Here is a 17710-nt window from a genome sequence, read left to right as displayed (position 1 = left end):
CTGTGGAAAACATCCCAATCTGACCTGTTATTCAGAATTAAGAGAAGTGGTTGTTTTGCCAAATATTCTCCTCCAGAGGAGTCCCTTCATATGTGTTAGAAACAGAGGGTCTTTTGTTTGGCATGATGTTGAAGAAAGACGGAAAATCATGAAACCCATTCTTTCTGCTCATTCTGTGTGACAAAAGCTGGCTTTCTAAGCCACAGCTGGATTTTTCTGACATTCTCTTCTGCAGAGTGATGACATGTTCATAGTAGTCTACTGTGTTAGCCCCGTCCTTTATCCCCAGAGCTAAATGTCTGAAATGTTAAAATCCAAATGCTCTTCCCAGTGCTTAGGGAGTTCTAGTCTTCTTGTCCCGTGCTCTGCTTTTTTGTGCCACTTTCTGATACATCATTCCAGACATCGTCACTGTTGGATATTGGCAGTACCTATTTGCTGAGCCTTTTACAAATTCTCAAGTAATCTCAGGAGAAAGATCCTTTTAGAGCTCTAGAATCTCAGAGCTAGCAGGGACTCTTTTAGAGTCCAGCTGTCCCCATGACCCACAGACCCTTGTGACTGCACCCATTTGGTGATCTAACTGCTGTTCAGATGCGTGAAGTTAGAAGTGTCCATCAGAGTTGCCCAGGTGCCTGCAGAAAAAGCGTCACAGACAGTCTTCATGGGCGCTGGGACTGCACTGTGAGTTTTACGTTCATTGTCTAATCCTCACAGCATCCCTGCAGGTTTGATTTTATGTTCTGTTTCCCAGAGGAGGAGCCCAAGGCTCAAGGATGTGGAGTAACTTCTATCAGGAGATACAGGTAGCCGTAATACTGGCAACATGGAGTTTTTGACTCCTCCTGGGAAAGTCCTCCAGGAAAGAATAAAGAAGCAGTTTCAGCTTTTCACCTCCTCATCTATTGCCAATACACTCATTCCTAAGAAGTACCCACGTTCTGACTTCCGCTGCTGTTTAATTGATCATTTTGCCCAGAATGCTCTAGAAGCTGATTGAACATCATTTGCCTGAGTGGGCAGAGTGGCTAACTAGTGGACGCAGCAGGTGCCTCCAGGCTGGGTGGTGGCTGATGATACACAGTGGAAGTTTTATTCACACTGCTCTTCTTTTCCAGGGCCCTTTGTCTACAGAGCCCTCTGTGTGAATGGGTCATGCCTCACGCAGCACATTCAGCTTCTTTCCACCCAGTGCCCCATGTGCTTAGTTGGAATTATTAGGAGCCTAGGTGTCATAGGACATCTTTGAGTTAATTTGGGAGTCACCAGGGGAGCTGGCCACCTGCTGTATTTTGGGAATCGCCACTAGCAGGTAACTCATGGGAGGGAACTTTCCAAGAATGAATGGAGAGCTGCAGTTATAACTTGTTTCTGAGCTACGGATAGTGCCAAGTATCTCCAAGGCTATTATCCACCTTGCCAGAGATAGCTTAGTTACTTAAAAATTTTAGACCTTCAAGGTATAAGCTTTCTAAAACACCCATTTAGCAATCTACTTGGACATTCCTGGAAATACATACATTTGGGTCTTTATTAATAATTAGGAAAATTTTAATACAACCAAATCAAAGTATCTTTCATATTCTTTGGTAAAATCTGAGATCTAGACAGGGTAGCATTCTCCTGATGTTGTTGGGGATTCCACACTGTCAGCCAAGTATGTTTTATCAGATCCTCTGACCAGAACCAAGTGAATGCACAGGCCCTGGTGATGTCAACATAGTCAGTGAAGACTGAAACTTTCACTTACTCGGCAGGTAGTCTGAGGCACAACTTTAATCTATTTATAGAAGAAACCTCCCCTTTCCCTTAAACTAGGAAACAGATGTATCTTCCAGACCTTATTTCTTGCCCTCAAAATGCTCTGGGTGATGCAGAATTGAAAAGTTGCCACTTTTCAATTCTGCAGTGGATAAAGTCAAGCATAAGGCTTGACCTAAACCTTCAAAACAAACTATGGCTAATATGAACCAAGAGTAAAAGGTAGATCCTAATTGTGTACACATGTGGCTTTAGGGGTTCAATTGATATCATGAGAATTAGTCTCCTTCTCTTTCCCACTTTCCTCTGGGAAGCTCTCAGGCAGTTTCTTCCCTCGTGGAAACAAGATAGCTGGTCCAAATGTCTGTCCTGTCCTCTAGAAACCCCGATGGAAAGAACTTCTTTTCCCAGTAGTGCCAGCAGAAGCCTTGATATTGTGATTCATCAGACTGATTTGGCTCATTCCATAAAACAGTCCTTGAAGCCAGGCTTGGGGTTTGGGGTTAGGATAGGGGACTGTCAGGGGCAGAGGGGTGTTACCAAGGACAATACAGGTTCTGTTACCAGAAGAAAGGTGATCAAATGTTGGACAAACAAAAAAGTAGATGTCCACTAAATTTAAGAAAAAAGACAGAAAATGGTACAACTCTTGGGAAACTGAATTTCAGTCTGTAATATCTAAGATAACCTGAACTGTCCCTTTTCCAAGTTCATGCACACGCGCGTGCACACGCACACACTCATACCCCTACCTCCTCCTGCTTGTCATGTGCTACCTGAAGTAGGGAATTGTGGCCAAACCTCTTGGCCCTATATATTGTATGATATCATGAATGGAGAAAATATAAAATAGCATTCCATGCAGCAGACCAGGCAACTTCTACTTGAGCATTTCCTGCTCTATTTCCTAGTGACAAGATTTTAATTTCAGGGGCGCCGATGTGTGTTGAAAGACTGCTGCAAAATTCTTGACAACACAGTATTACCCCCAGAAACTGTGGTGCCACCATTCACTGTCTTCTCAGGCTGTCCAGGTAAGCTTGGGTGCTGATTATGAAAGCTCAGGCTCATTTTCCATCGCAAAAGTAATGCATGCAATTTTTATCTCTGACAATGTATTGATCTAGCTAATTTAAAAATTCTCCTGCTAGAGATTACCTAGAAATGCTATCTAAAAATATAACCAGTATCTTTTTAAATGCGCAGTTGGGTTCACAAGGAAATTTCAAGGGTCAGAAGCAAAGAGGAGACTAAACCCACACTATAAGCCCGGTTAGGCTTGTGCATCTTTTTAATAAATAGAGTGGTTTAGGGTTTGATACTCCTGTGGGGATGAGAGAAAAAGCCTTGAAAGGCAGAGAGATCCTCTTGAAGGGTGATCTCTCAATAAAAGTTGATCTAGAGTCAACCTGCCACCAGCACAGGAAAAGTACCAAGAAGCAAGCCTTTCTTGGTCTGGGCTCTGGGTGGAGAAAGAAAAAATCTTCCAGAGAATTCTAACATGGCTTCATTTTGTTTGGGGTCTTGAACTTATACTTCCCACACTACCCAGGAATGCCCAAACTGAGGAGTTAACATAAAACATGGTCTAAGACCAATGATACCTCTGAGTCACCCAAGAGAAGCAAATACATCCCCTCTCTAATTTGGCTGACAGAATGCCCTCAGGTAAAGCCCCTGTGAGCTCAGAGTTCCCAATGGCCAAGCATGTGAGCAAACAAAAGTAATATACCCTCCTCCTAGAAAACTTGAAAAACACAGGAAAGCGGAAATAAGAAGAAAGAAGAAGAAAAGAAAAGAAAGAAAAAAAAAGAAGAAAACCTCATGTCCCCCACCCCTACCCCAAGGCAGTCTCGTCTCTTCTGTGTATGGTTTTACATGGTTGAACTCATGCAGTGTGGACAGAGGCACACCAGAGATTCACAGATGGGAGATGCTATGTAGTGAGAGATTTGACAATATATGAGATGTACCCCTTGGTGGTTTAGTTGCTTTTCCAATTAAAAAACTCATCACTCAGATCATTGACTGTGGGTTTCAAAGATGTGCAAAATCATCCATTCATATTCCTTGGGGAGGAAATGGGCTGTTCTGCTGTTCCATGTACCTCTGCATTTGCAGAGGAGGAAAGAGAGCCTTGCTGAGTGATTCTCCCTAGATTGGGTTCCCACTGTGAGAAAGTATCATTGTTCTTAGCATGCACAGATCAGAACAGCCCCAGTGGTTGTTTTCGGTTGATTGTCAGACTGTCTCACCCTCTGAGGTGAGAAGTCTGTTACCAGAGTAATATCTTAATCTCTTTTAACTTTTTCAGGGTCCTTAGAACCAGCAGTGGTCTTTGGGCATTGATGGCCAAGACAGGGAGACACACCACTTGGTATTTGAAATCCAAGCAAGCACTGTTTGGAGGTTCTGATGGAAGATTCAGGCTGCATGAGACCCTAGAGATGATTGTGTAGATGGGGAAACTGAGGCCTAGAGAGATTGAGTTGTCCACAGGGTCAGAGATTGTTTGTGGGAAAGCCTTGATTAGTTCTTAAGACCCCTTATTTAGAGTCCAGTACTTTCTGTGCTGTGGCACAGCACATGTGGCTGTCCCATGTTCATTTTTAGTAGTTTGACAAACAAAGTTAACCATCTAGATATTGCTGTTGGCAATCTCTGTCTTTAATAAAGAGATCTAAAATTGTAGGACAACTGGTACATTTTTGAGGGCTCCACTGAGTAGTGGAATAAAATGAAAGACAAACCATCCAGAAAGAATCTGGGTCAGGAACCAAAAAGCCAAAACTGCCTGTAAGAGTCAGACAGCCGTGATTGAAATGACAGCCTATCATGGCTGGCCAAGAGTACAGAGCTAACATTTTAAGAATTTCTGATAGTTCATGAGGAGCTAAAAATCTGCATATCTACATGATATCTCTGAATTTTTAAATGTTGGCTGCTAGCTTTTCAAAAAGATTAAATACTGTGCCGACCAAACATGTTTGCAAATCTAACACAGACTGCACATTTATTAAAGGTACCTTTGAGGATTCTGTATTCTTTAGACCTTTTTTCTGTCCTGCCTGTTATTTTCTGCATGTATAATATGCAAGTGTATGTGTTTGTTTTGTATGTGCATTAATGCACAGGTGTGTGTACATATCTGTGTATATGTGTGTACTTTTGTATATAACATGGGTATATAAAACTGTTCACACCTGTATAAACAGATGCACACTTTCTATTCTGTTTGGAAATTTGCTTTAACAGTATATCTTGGGGATCTTTTCTTGTCAGTATGTAGAGATTCCCCTTATTCCTTTTCATGGTTGCATGGTTTTCACTACATAAATACACCGTAATGTAACTGACTGGTTTCCTGGAATAATGGACCATTAGACATTGTACCTGGCTTTTCACTATTAGAAACTTTGCTGCATTAATATTCTTATACATATATTGTTCACTTGGGCAAGGTTATTTGTAAGATAAATTCTTAGAAGTTGGGTTATCAGATCACAGGGTATGAACCTTTAAAAGTTTTGCTAGATTTTCCAGAGTTGTTCTTCCAAATAGTGGTACAAACGTATGCTTTTATCCATAGTGGATGAGAGTGCCTCTTTCCCTGAAATCCTTAAATACAGTTTTTTGTCTTTTGGTAGGATATTTCTGTTCTACTCCCATCCACAATTTTTCTGTATGTAGCAGGTTTGGGGATTGGATTCAGCTTCATTGTATGAACAACAGAGCAGTTTCTTACCTCAGAGAGTGTTCACCTGGGCTTGTCACATCAGAATCCAGGGGATGGACAAATCCTTGTCTGGAACAACCTCCCATTGTAGTTGGAGATGCCTTAACTCTTCAGCTCATGCAATAATGTATGAACCTCTTTTACCTGGAAGGTATTTATCTATTCGGGGAATTTGCATTATTTGTCTCCCCCCGACACAAAAATATCATCTTGAAGATATGGTCAGTAGAAATATTCTGCTAGCACTGAAGCTGGAAGACCTAGCATTTAGACACTCATGAGTAAAGAAAAGGGCCCTATAGGGGTTTAAATAGAAATCAGAGCTGTTAGCCTCCCTCGGCTCCAGTTGGTTGACCAGGTCTTTCTTTTCCCAGGACTGTTTTCAGGGGAGCTCCCAGAATGTACCCAGGAGCTGATGATCGACGTCACCAAGAGCTACTACCAGAAGTTTTTGCCCTTGACACAGGTCTAGTGTCTCTGCCTCATGTCTCAAATTCATGTGAGCTCTAAGATGAACTTGGGGACAAAGTGAGCCAGCCAGCATCTACAAAGAGCTCTTGTGTCTTTGATACCTTTCACCTTCTTTTTCTGTTTGTCTGGTTTTGTTTTATTCTTTAGAATTTCTCAATCCTTCTAGGTTCTAAGCTCTTAAGACTTCAATAACAGAATGTCTAAAGGAGTTGTGTCCAAATGCTGTGCTTAAACCTTATCTATTAACGGTCCCTTCATGCCATTATCTGTGGAACACAGAATCATCTGTTCCCAACACTCCCACCCGCTTGGTCCTGTGGATGACAGGATTCTGCCAAAACAGGCCCACAGAGCAGAGCACTGTCCCAGTGTGATGGCTGTGAGCTGTTCTAGTGCTCACGGCCATTAGCTGCCCACAATAAACACTGCTCACATGGTTCGCTCTTACTTTTCCTGAGTTGCCACAGTTGCCCATGGTCTTGCAGTGTGGGTGACTTTTCAGAGCCCAGATTCCTGTTGGCTACTAAAACTTGAAGGGAGGGGTGGTTAGCATTTTTTTCTTCTTCCTGAATTGACCTTAAGTGTCTTTTTAGCCCAGAGTAATTAATAAAAGACTTTCTGGCATTCTGTTCTAGGGCCTTTAGCTTTCACTAAAAGGGGGGCCCTCAGCACCCAGATTTTATTTTTGCAAAGACCCAAGTAGGAGTCTGCTATATGAATGGACTAGTCTGGTAGTCACTACTTGCCTCACAGTATTTGGAGGCAACAGCATATGCCTTATTTCCTTGAAGACATAGCATTTGTGACACTTGTCCTATGGCCTAGAGCCATTCATCCACTCTATTTGCCATAAACCTCACAGTTCAGACCAAAATATCTCTACCTAGACCCAATCACATATATACACAGGGGCCTCTTAAATCATTCTGTGGGCACAGAGCTCCAAGGAGTAAATGAATTTACTAGTATTGTTATTAACCATCTCCTGAATAATAACACAACCCTGCCTGGTTCTGCTCTGACCTCTTGGTCTAAACAGAAGATTTAGAAGGGAAGGTCTGAGAACCTTGGCTTTGCTTAATGCTTTGATTCTTCTGTGAACAGGGTAAGACGGTTCAGCCTTGGAGGTTAGGATCTAGCAGGAACTGTCTGGACTTAATATGTGGTTGTGGGGTTTGTTAAAATGGCTATATGTGATGATCTCCTCTAGGTCAATGTAAAACTGTTTTCCAGTTTGTCTTTTTTTTTTTTTTTTAATGCATTAAAAGATTGATACGTGAAACAAATCATTTGAAAGTGATCCCTATCCTCCTCCGTGATGGCTACCTCACTTCCTCGGCTGCTTCCCTGCATGCCTGGTGCCCTGCTATAGACTTTACATTCACTAGTCTGCTTATGGCTCATGCCAGCCCAGGAGGTGGGATGTTATTCCCATTTTATAGATGAGAGAAAACTCAAAGATCTTAGATAACTTGGTCCAGTCCCTACAGTGACAAAGTGGCTGATCCAGGAGTCATACCCATGTCTGTCTGACAGCATAGCCATGCGATTCAGCTCTGCCCTGGTAAGATGAGATTAAGCTTGCCCTTGGAGCACATCTGCTGTGTGCCCTGACACCAGCAGTCTGTGATGGTTGTAGGGTTTTTGTTTTGTGTTGGGGGGTTTTTTGGGTCATTTCCTGGCATCTTCCCCAGTTCCCTTCCCCTTTTGTGCCACCATAAAGACAAATGTTGGAATTGACAGAGCTTTGATGCTGTCTAAGCTAACCTCTCATTAGCTAGTGAGATATTCCAGGGCACATCTAACAGAATTTCCATCCAGCCTGTGTTTGAATACCTCTAAAAAGAAGCTGACCGCCATGCAACTGACTGTCCATTTTCCTTTTCAGTTTATCCTTTCCAGCTTCATTGAGATGTAATTGACATATCATTTTTTTGACTGCCTATTTTGTTGTGAACAATGGAAATTAAGAGAAAGTGGGATTGTTTAAAGCCTCCTAAACATGATTTTAAAAACCTTAAGTAGTAACTCAAGTACCTGATTGCAAAAATCCAATCCAGTTAGTAAAGAGGGGACATACAGTGAAGTAGAATTTCCCAATCCAGCATCCCAGTTCCATGTTCTACTTCCCAGAGGCAGCTACTGAACAGTTTTGGGTATGTCCTACAAGAGACAGTCTTCAGGCACGAGCAGATAAATACGTGTACCTTAGCCTCTCTATGCATACAAATGTGAGCACATGGTAGATGTGCTGTTCTCGTCTTGCTGCTTTTACTTAATGATACGCCTTAGAGATGTTCCATATTTGGCACATACAGGTGACAAAAATAGCAGTTGCTAATATTTATAGAGTGTTTACCAAGTACCAGTTACTCTTATGAGTTCTGTACATTTATTAACTTTTTAATACAACCACCATAAAGTAGATACACTTACTGTCCTCAAGGAACAGGAGGTTAAGTAAAGTGCCCAAATTTATACACCTAATATGACAGTAAGTCAAAGCATTCTAGTTCTAGAGCCCATACTTTTAAAGATTTTATTTTCTTCATATTATTTTATTTTATTTTATTTGAGAGAGCACAAACAGGGGGAGGGGCAGAGGGAGAGGAAGAAGCAGACTCGCCTCTGAGCAGAGAGCCCGACACGGGGCTCGATCCCAGGACCCCGGGATCAGGACCTGAGCCGAAGGCAGAGGCTTTAACCCACCGAGCCACCCAGGCGCCCCCAGCCTGTAGTTTTTATCACTATGCTGGAATTCCTCCCCACTATAATACCTTTCATTGCCCCGGATTGTATCATCTGGCCAACCCTCGCTATACAGAAAACTGAGAAAGTATTTTGCTTTTTCAGGCAGGCAAGGGTGAGGGAGTTGGGAGTGGATATTGGATGAATTATCCAACAGTGTCTGCCACAGACAGTTCCTTCTGAGAAGACTGTCCCCTTGCAGTGTGCCCTGTTGTTAAACTGCAGTTGTGGTTTAAGAAGCTAATCAGAGCAGGTTTCATGGGAGAATTATCTTGCTTGCAGTCAAGAAATAGTGTCTTAAAATTCCGTACCATATGGTTGGCACTCTATAGAGGAATCTGCAAGCTGGATTAGACAAAAATCCATTTAGACTGCTTTGTTACAAGTGTTAGAAATCCAGCTTGAGCCAATTTAAGTAAGAAAGGGGTTTTATTGGCTTGCACAAGAAATCATGGAAAAGACTAGCTTGAGATGCAGTATAGTATGGACCTTAGACAAGTTACTTTATCTCTCTGCTCTATGTCCTAAGCTGTGCAACGGGAATGACAATAGTACCCCAACAGGATTGGTTCGGATTAAATGAGCTACTATGTGTAAACATCAAAGATAGCTACTAGCACTCTGTAGGTAATAATGTTACCATTGCAGGGACAACAATTCCAGAGATTTAAACCCCATATATAGCTCTTTATCGTCTATATCTTTTTAAGATTTTATTTATTTGTTTATTATTTTTAAATATTTTATTTATTTATTTGACTGAAAGAGAGAGTACAAATGGGGAGCGGCAGGCAGAGGGAGAGGGAGAAGCAGGTTCCCCGCTGAGCAAGGAACCTGAAGAGGGGCTCAATCCCAGGGCCCTTTGATCATGACCTGAGCTAAAGGCAGATGCTTAACTGACTGAGCCACCCAGGTGCCCCTGTTTTCTATATCTTTTTCATCTGCACATTAGTAAAGGTATAAACTAGACCACTGTAACAAAGAAGCCATGGAAATACCATGGCTCCAGCAAGTTAGAAGGTTACTTCTCTCTCACCTAAGAGTGCAGGAATAGGCAGGTTATTAGAGCAAGTAGGTGGCTGGGCCCCATGAAGTCATCAAATAGTGAAGCTCCTCCTGTCTTGTCATATGGCCATACTTAGGTACAAGGGAAGCTGTAAATTTAGTCACAGACTGGGTAGCCAAAACTCTGAGGAGGGAGATTCTAACAATAAAAGGGAGAGGGGAAGATTCAGCATAAGGAGACATTAAGCAAGCTCTCGCAGGCTTGTGTGTTGGCTTCCTTTTCTCCTACTGCAAACGGGCTTTCTCCATGCATTGGGGCACGTGGCAGCTGATAGCTCCAAACTTGTACCCTCCCAGCTTGGTGACCCTGAAAGAAAGGCTTCTTCCCTCCAGTTCTAATTTGGAAAAGTCCCACAGAAAAGTTCTCAGTGACTTCTGGTGAGTCCCATACCCTCTTAGATTAATCACCGCAGCCAAGGCCTTGCAGTAAACCTGATGCGGGTCATGAGCTTTCCTCCGTCCCCCCATGGTGGAGATACAGCAGAGCCCATCACCAAAGCAAGGTGCTTGGAAGGCAGAAACAATAGCTACTGCAAACAGTAAAAGAGTCTATAACTATAGACTGATACTGTTAGAAAGGCTGTTGACAGTCTTATGTATCCTAGGAAAGACCAGCTGGACTCTGTCTCCATGGTGGCTCTCACCCCGGGACAATCTGTCACCAGATAATTACCTTTAAAATCCCAGAGAAGAAAGTCTCTTTGTCTTCACAGTACTCCCAGAAGAGCAGACTGATGGGAGAAACCTCCGTTGGGACTCTTTCCAGTTGGCTTAGGGTGGATGGGGGATTCACTGGCTCGTGATGCTGATAAGGCCAGAGCCAGATGGGGCTTCAGGCTGTATTCCAAGACTCACAACAGCATCATCAGGGATCTGTCTCTTCAGCTCTTGACTCTGCTTCCCTTTGAGTTGGCTTCATTCTCAGGCTTCAAGAGCGACCCTGCAGCTCCAGTTATTGGTAGAAAGAGCTCCCTTTTCCTTTTTTTTTTCTTTCTTAAAGTTGTTTTATTTATTTATTTGAGAGAGCACAAACAGGGAGAGGGTCAGAGGGAGAAGCAGACTCTCCAGTGAGCAGGGCCCCAATGTAGGGCTCAGTCCCAAGACCCTGAGATCGTAATCCGAGCCGAAGGCAGCCGCTTAACCAACTTAACCAGGGCGCCCCAAGAGCTCCCCTTCCTTGACAGAACCCCTGGACCAGGCTGTCATTGGCCCAAACCTGGGCTGTATCCAGCCTCAAGTAATCATTGTGGCCAGGAAGGCGGAATGCACTGATTGCCTAGACCTGAGGCACATACCCACATGGCCTGAGAGCTGGCACCTGGTGGTTGGGTGGGGGTTGATATTACCAGAAGAGGAGAAGAATGGATGCTGGGTAGGAAAAATCACCTGCTGTCCAGTTCAAGCCTCTTCCTTTCCTCTGGTGGTCTTCACTTCCTCAGTCTCCCTGCCTACCCTTACCACCTGTCCAATCTCTCATTACTCTTGGTCTTATTGGGGGCAGGGGGAGGGCAGCGTGCCTTGTGAGAGGTAGCTAAGCCTGGCACAGAGAGGATGTTGCTTAGCTAAAGTGGAGTGTTCAATAAAGAGCCATTTAGAGGATGCTCTTCTGCCTGGGACTCCTTCCTCATGGACCCAGTAGCACTTTGCGGAGGGACCCTTGTCAAGATCTGGATAAAATTCTAGTTATATGCTTGTGTTCTTGTCTGAGCGCACCCAGCTATGAGCTCCTGAGGAATCAGGTGTGAGCCTGTGGGTATCCAGCATATACTTAATGGGGTGATTATGTGGATATGAGCCCCTCCTCCTCTGAGTCCCTACCCAGCCTAGATAAGTCTCACATTGTGGGATCCCTGGTGCAGGGGACAAGGTTGAATGACTGACTCGTGTGCCTCCTGTTGACTGATCTGTTGCATGTGGTTGCACAGGGCTCCCATGGTCAGTTGGGATCTGCAGTGGCTTCTGAATTAGTCACTTTTGCATGGGCCATTTCACTCAAGGGCTCGAGGCCACAGTTCCCTTCTTAGTCACTCTGACCCATGTGGCTGATGGCAGACTTGAAGTGACTCAGACAAACATTGCTTTTATTTCATACATCCTTGGAAGTTTCTAAGCTATAAAGAAGAGATCTTGGTGGCTAGGGAGGCCTTTCTTGGTGTATTGATCTGGCCAATGAGAGCCCAGAGGGGTCTAGAACATGGAGCCCCAGACATGTTTTGACTTGCCCTCGGCCGTTTTCCAGGACAAATTAGCATTAATGGACCTGGTTGGTTGCCTTGGGTGATCAGATCTAGCTGGCTGGTCCCCTGGGGGGTTGGCTTCTATGGAGCTGTAAGGCCCCTGTAATGACATTGGCAGTGTTGAGACAATGTGTTATGGCTTGGTTATTTCAAAACAGTTGTCAGCCAAGGAAACAGTGTTCTCTGATGGGGGCCCGGGGGCCCTTTTTTTTGGGTCATAGTGGTGAAGAGTGTGGGCACTGGAAGCAGGCAAATCAAAATCCGGCCCTGCTATTTACTAGCCTTGTGACTTTGGGGAGGTTGACTCCTCTTGTGGAACCTTGGATTTCTCATCCATAAAATGGGGAACATGCGTAGGGGTTGTTATGAGGATTTAAATGCGTCCATACATGTAAAGCAGGAATCTTGGCTCAGGGTAAGCACTCAATGACTGGTAGGTTTAACAACTATTATTAGGAAGTGATACAACTTGAGTGAAATCCCTCATAGTATAAGGGACAACATTCTTACATATTTTTAAATTTAGAATAAAATTAAGAACATCTGTTCATTTATAATCAATCCACCACAAACAAGAGATCACCCTTCGTTGCCCAGCACTTATTAGAAAACATTTAATCCTCCCAGCTATCAAAACTATCAACTATCTTTACAACTCATTATACAGAGGAGGAAACTGATCTTCAGAGAGGTTAAGCAAATTTGCCCAGTATCACACAGCTCATTAATGCAGCTAGAATCAAAGCCAAGTCTTATCTGGCTGCAAAGTCCATGTTTTATGCAGTTCCCCCAATATCCTGGGCCTCCAAAAGCACTTGGCTCAGAGGAGGATCCTTGCTGCCCAGTCAGTTAATCCTTTGTTTTTAAGTCCTTAAGTTTTTGCTGGTGGGTTGGCCACACCTACTTTTCATAATGCACTCTGACCCAGACTCAGGACTTCCCTGCTTCTCCAAGGAGAGGAGATGGCGTGTTCTGTATCTCCAAGTCTGTTTGCCATCACACAGATGGTTCATACATATGAAAATCATCCAAGAGAAGAGACAGGAATGGAGTCCACACCCTCTCTGGCTTTCAGACCTTGGGTCTGGACATCCACCCCTGGTCTTTTTTGGTCCTACCAACACACCTCTTCAACTGTATTCAGCTAACATTTAGTGTCTTTGGGGCATGCTTTCTGGCTTTACATAGGAACAGTGAGAGCCTGCTGAAGCAGTAGTGCCAGAGGAAGGGGAAAATAAGGAAGTCTGAGACTCAGGAACTGCAAGGCCTCTTGGAGACCCTTAGCTTCTGGGGAATAGCCACAGTTTCTCTTTATTTCAGTAATCACAACAACAGCAGGCATGGCCATGTGCCTGGTGTGTTTGAAGTGCTGTCCTCACAGAAGCATTTCACAAGAACCTTCAGAGAGAGGCATGTCCCACATAGATGGACATGATTCTCTCCATTTTATAGATGTGGAAGTAGAGGCACAGAGAGGTTAAATAATTTGCCCAAGGTCACACAGCTAGTAAGGGGAGGAACTGGTGTTTGAATCCAGGGTTCCCTGGTCCATGAGTTTAAGGTATACATCATACTGCTTTTTGGTAGGGAGGGAGGGAGTGAACAAATGAGTCTGGGATTAGTGGCTAGCCAGACAGACAAGGCCCCCACAGGCAGCATGAGGGGTATGTTGGAGTCGGCAGAGTTAGGTTGCAATTCCAGCTCTGCCACCTCCTGCCTATGAGACCTAGGGCAGTAGCCTAATCCAGAAGGGCTTATATGCTCATCTTCAAAATGGGAATAAGGCCGTTGTGGGGATTCAGGGAGATCATCTCTGTAAAGCTTTTAGCCCCATGCCTAGCATCTAGTAAGGGCTCAGTAAGGGTTCACGGACACTCTGCAAATAGAGGGTATTAATGTGGCATAATTGCAGCTGTACTGATCAAAAGTCCATGTTGACAGCAACTAGAAAGTTATATGAAAACAGTTGTTAAAGATCGGAAGGGAATTAAAGTTTCTTCAATGCTTTATCATTTCTTTAAAAATGTTCCTAAATGGAATAAATAAAATATACATGCAGTTGATGTTAAGTGGCCTTTTATCTCATTGCTTCAAAGTCTTATCTTATGAGGCGTTATTTCTACCTCTGCAAAAAAGAGCACTTCAGGTCTGTGGTTATAGTTCTGTCAATGCTGAATTTGCTAGGGGTTTGAGTAAATTTGCAATGAGAAAAAAAAGGGAAGTTTTAAAAAATGACTTTGTATTTTGTGGCTTCTGTATCTGGAAATATGATAAAACTGATTTAAAATGTTATATAGTTACAATTTCATAAATGCTAGAGGGATCATCCCAATCAAAGAGAGATGCAAAGAAAATTAAATCAAGAAGTTGTTGGTGGGATACGGCTTTCTCCTCTTTGCTATGAATGGTGTGTTGGAGTTTAAATTCTTTGAGTATTGGAACCAGAACAAGTCTTCAGGACCGATGATTTTTGCTGTGATTTTTGTCTGTTGGAACCTCTGGAAGGGAAGACATCAAAGAGAGGCAATTTCTGGATGGCAGTGCACATTCGGAATTGGGGAAAGCAGTTAAATTGCCATTGAGCCCTAGTGGAAATCCAGTGTCTGACGCGTGGAGGCTGATAACTAGCCAGTCTGACGCACGTGGTTTGGTGCGAGTCAGTCCGGACTCCAAGACTGAGAGCAGAACACAGAAGCTTTGCTCATCGCTTGGACCTGGACCATGGCTGTCAGGCATTGCAGTATGTCTTTCTTCAACAAGCCAAAGAGAAGCAGTTGGCTGTCTTGGAATCCCAGATTCCCTGATTCTTTTTGTCTGGACGTGACAAAGCTGAAAACTGTTACAGGTTGCCGGTAGCTGTTTCAGTCCCAGCAGGAGCTGTGCTGCCCTGGAAGCAGACCCAGGCTCTGTGAATTGGACTCGGACCCTGCGACCACTGGGATTTAGGACCCCTTCTGTGGAACTTTAAAGGATGAAAACCTCCATCGTGGATGCTGGCTGGACCATCAGGCCACACTCACATCCCCACGGAAGAGGGCTTGTTCTCTGACGGGACCATCAAAGATCAAGCTGCTGGTCAGCTCTTCTTCACTAATGGGGAGGCTACCCCAATCCTAATTTGTGATCCCTGCCAACAGCAGCACGTTGGGGGATGGCTCATCAGAGGGAGTGTGACCCCTCCACTTGCTGTTGACAGCTCAGACTCTGGGCCTTCTTGACAGGGATGTCTCACTGCCGCTAACTTGTGTTCGGCTTTCTAGATTAGTTGCAACTCACCACAGTGGGCTGATAGCCTGATTCTACTTCCATACTACACCCCGCCGCCGCCTCGCCGCCCCATCCATACTTGGTAAGGTAGGTTCATTATCTGAATAGAGCTGTCTCCAGAGAGGGATTGATCAAGGCTGTTCACTGGATAAAAGGAGTGGGAGGTTCTGTGAACCCATTTTGAAATTTTTTGAAAATTCAGGCTTTCATCCTCATTAGTCAGCTAGGGCTGCCATCACAAAATGCCATAGACTGCGGGGCTTAAATAATAGAAATGTGTGTTCTCGGTTCCGAAGGCCAGAAGTCCAAGACCAGTGTGTCGGCAGGTTAGATTTCTCTTGAGTCTTCTCTCCTTGGCTTGCAGGTGGCCACCTTCTCGTGTGTCCTGCCATAGTCGCCCCTCGGTGTTGTCTCCTAATCTTCTCTTCTTACAAGGACACCAGTCAGGTCAGATGAGGGCCCACCCTAGTGACCCCATTTTAATTGAATCACCTCTTTGAAAGCCCTGTCTCCCAATACAGTCACATTCTGAGGTACTGTGGGTGAGGGTTTTAGCATAGGAATTGGTGGTAAGGGGGTGGTTAGGGATACAGTTCAGCCCACATCCCGACCAATTCCTGAATTTGTCTTTCTGGCTAAGTGAGATAAAAATGTTTATCTGCAAAAATGTATTTGTGCCTCCTGCATACATACCCTTGCAGATAAAAGGCCTGGAGGAGGAGAAGAGGTAATTGAAAGAATGTTGTTGGGTTGCTGAACGTCGGGGCTGCAGATTTTGTAACAGTGGAGAAAAATCCTGACACCTGGGGAGCCTTGGGCAAGTCGGGGGGTGGCATTTACAATCTTGGTTCTTCAGAACTCTATCTGGAAGCTTTCTGCTCTTCCTGACATCAGACTCCAGAGCTGCCCTTCCAGGCACTGGAGTGCTTTAAGTTCAGACCGCCAAGCCTGTGCTCACAGCTGGCACCGCTGACTGGAGGGCCTTGGCTCCTGCACTTTCCACATGCAACGGACACTCATGAGATGCATAAACTTGTATCATGGACAAGCAGAACCAAGGGCTGGTTGGATCTTTCAGATTGGACTGGAAACTCCCGGGCAGGAGGCCACATGGCAGGAGGCTTACATGGGGGCCCTGTTAACCTCCACTGCCTAACATATGTCCTGCTTGAGGTTCCCTAACATTGCAAACTCGTTTCCCGGGGGACCTTCTTCCCTCTGGGATTGTACTTCTGCCTTTGTGCCCTCTTGCCACACTGCCTCAGTCCTGGAAGGCTTCAGATCAGCTTGAATGTACTGGCTGTGCTGGACTTGAATTGGTACCTCGGGCCAGGTAGAAATGAATCATACAGAAGTTTGGAGGAAGCCACTTGGCATTCTAAGATAGACTGCGTTTTTTTGTTTGTTTGTTTGTTTTTTGTTTTTAAATTTGAGGTATAGTTCACTTATACCGTATCTAAAATAGACTTGCATTGTTAATGGGATTTATTTTAACTGGCTTAAACACGGGACCCCTAAGGAGCATAACTGAGATCAGTATACTGCAGGATGGTCCCATCCTTTTGCATGGGGTCCTACTGATAATAAATTTGCTGTATAGAAGCCTGGGCCAACAGCCTAGGTGGAGGCCAGTACAGAAGAGAGTTAATAGAATAGGCCTGACACTGCTCTCCTTGTCTGCAAGGCTGACCCTTTGCTGACACCTGGATAATTGGATGTGGAGAGGGTTCTCAACACTCCCTGAATGATATGAGTGGCTCCCTGTGCCTGAACTGTGTAAAACAATATGGTTTATGCTGAATACCTGCTTTCCTTCCAGGAATCCAGCATTTTGTTATGTGCTAGACAGAGGGCGCCTACTTGACCAGCCCCCAGTAAAAGCCCTGGGTACTGAGTCTCTAAGGAGCTTCCCTGGCAAATAACATTTCACACTTGTTATCGTAACTCACTGCTGGAGGAATTAAGTGTGTCCTGTGTGACTCCACTGGGAGAGGGCTCTGGGAAGTTTGCACCCGGTTTCCTCGGCACTTTGTTCTCTGTACCTTTTTCCTTTGCTGATTTTGCCTGGTAGCCTTTCGCTGTAATAAATTATAGCCTGATGACAGTAAGACTCTATGCTGAGTCCTGTGAGTAGTCATCAAACTGTGGGCTGGTTTTGGGGGCTCCCAAAACAGGGCACACGGGGGGCTTCTGAGTGTTGGTAGTGTTCTCTTCCTCATTTTGGGTGTTGTTTACGTGGGGTGGGTTCAAGTTGTGAAAATTCATTGAGCTGTACAGTTATGTGAACTTTTTCTCTACGTATCTTAAACTTCAATAAAAAGATTACCCACCACAAGGATAAAAAAATAATAACTTTTTTTAAAAAACTTCCTTTTATTCAGCAAACATTTCAGTTACTCCTTTTTACTAGGCATTGCTCTGGGAG

General features: G+C 44.2%; 1 protein-coding gene across 1 annotated transcript in view; it reads left to right on the top strand.

The window, feature by feature from the left end:
• DCTN5 (dynactin subunit 5) overlaps positions 1–17626 on the top strand; it is a 28908-nt gene extending 11282 nt beyond the window's left edge. Inside the window, exons 5-6 of the mRNA XM_047712669.1 lie at positions 2693–2795; positions 5872–17626. Of these exons, the coding sequence (XP_047568625.1) occupies positions 2693–2795; positions 5872–5969 (201 nt within the window). The 3' untranslated portion in view covers positions 5970–17626. The remainder of the gene's footprint in view (positions 1–2692; positions 2796–5871) is intronic.
• The last annotated feature ends 84 nt before the right edge of the window (positions 17627–17710 follow it).

The sequence above is a fragment of the Lutra lutra genome, chromosome 18 (genome assembly GCF_902655055.1).
Source record: "Lutra lutra chromosome 18, mLutLut1.2, whole genome shotgun sequence".
NCBI classification, from domain to species: domain Eukaryota; kingdom Metazoa; phylum Chordata; class Mammalia; order Carnivora; family Mustelidae; genus Lutra; species Lutra lutra.
The sequence above is the reverse complement of the archived record's forward strand: the minus strand, read 5'-3'. Positions and strand labels throughout refer to the sequence as shown.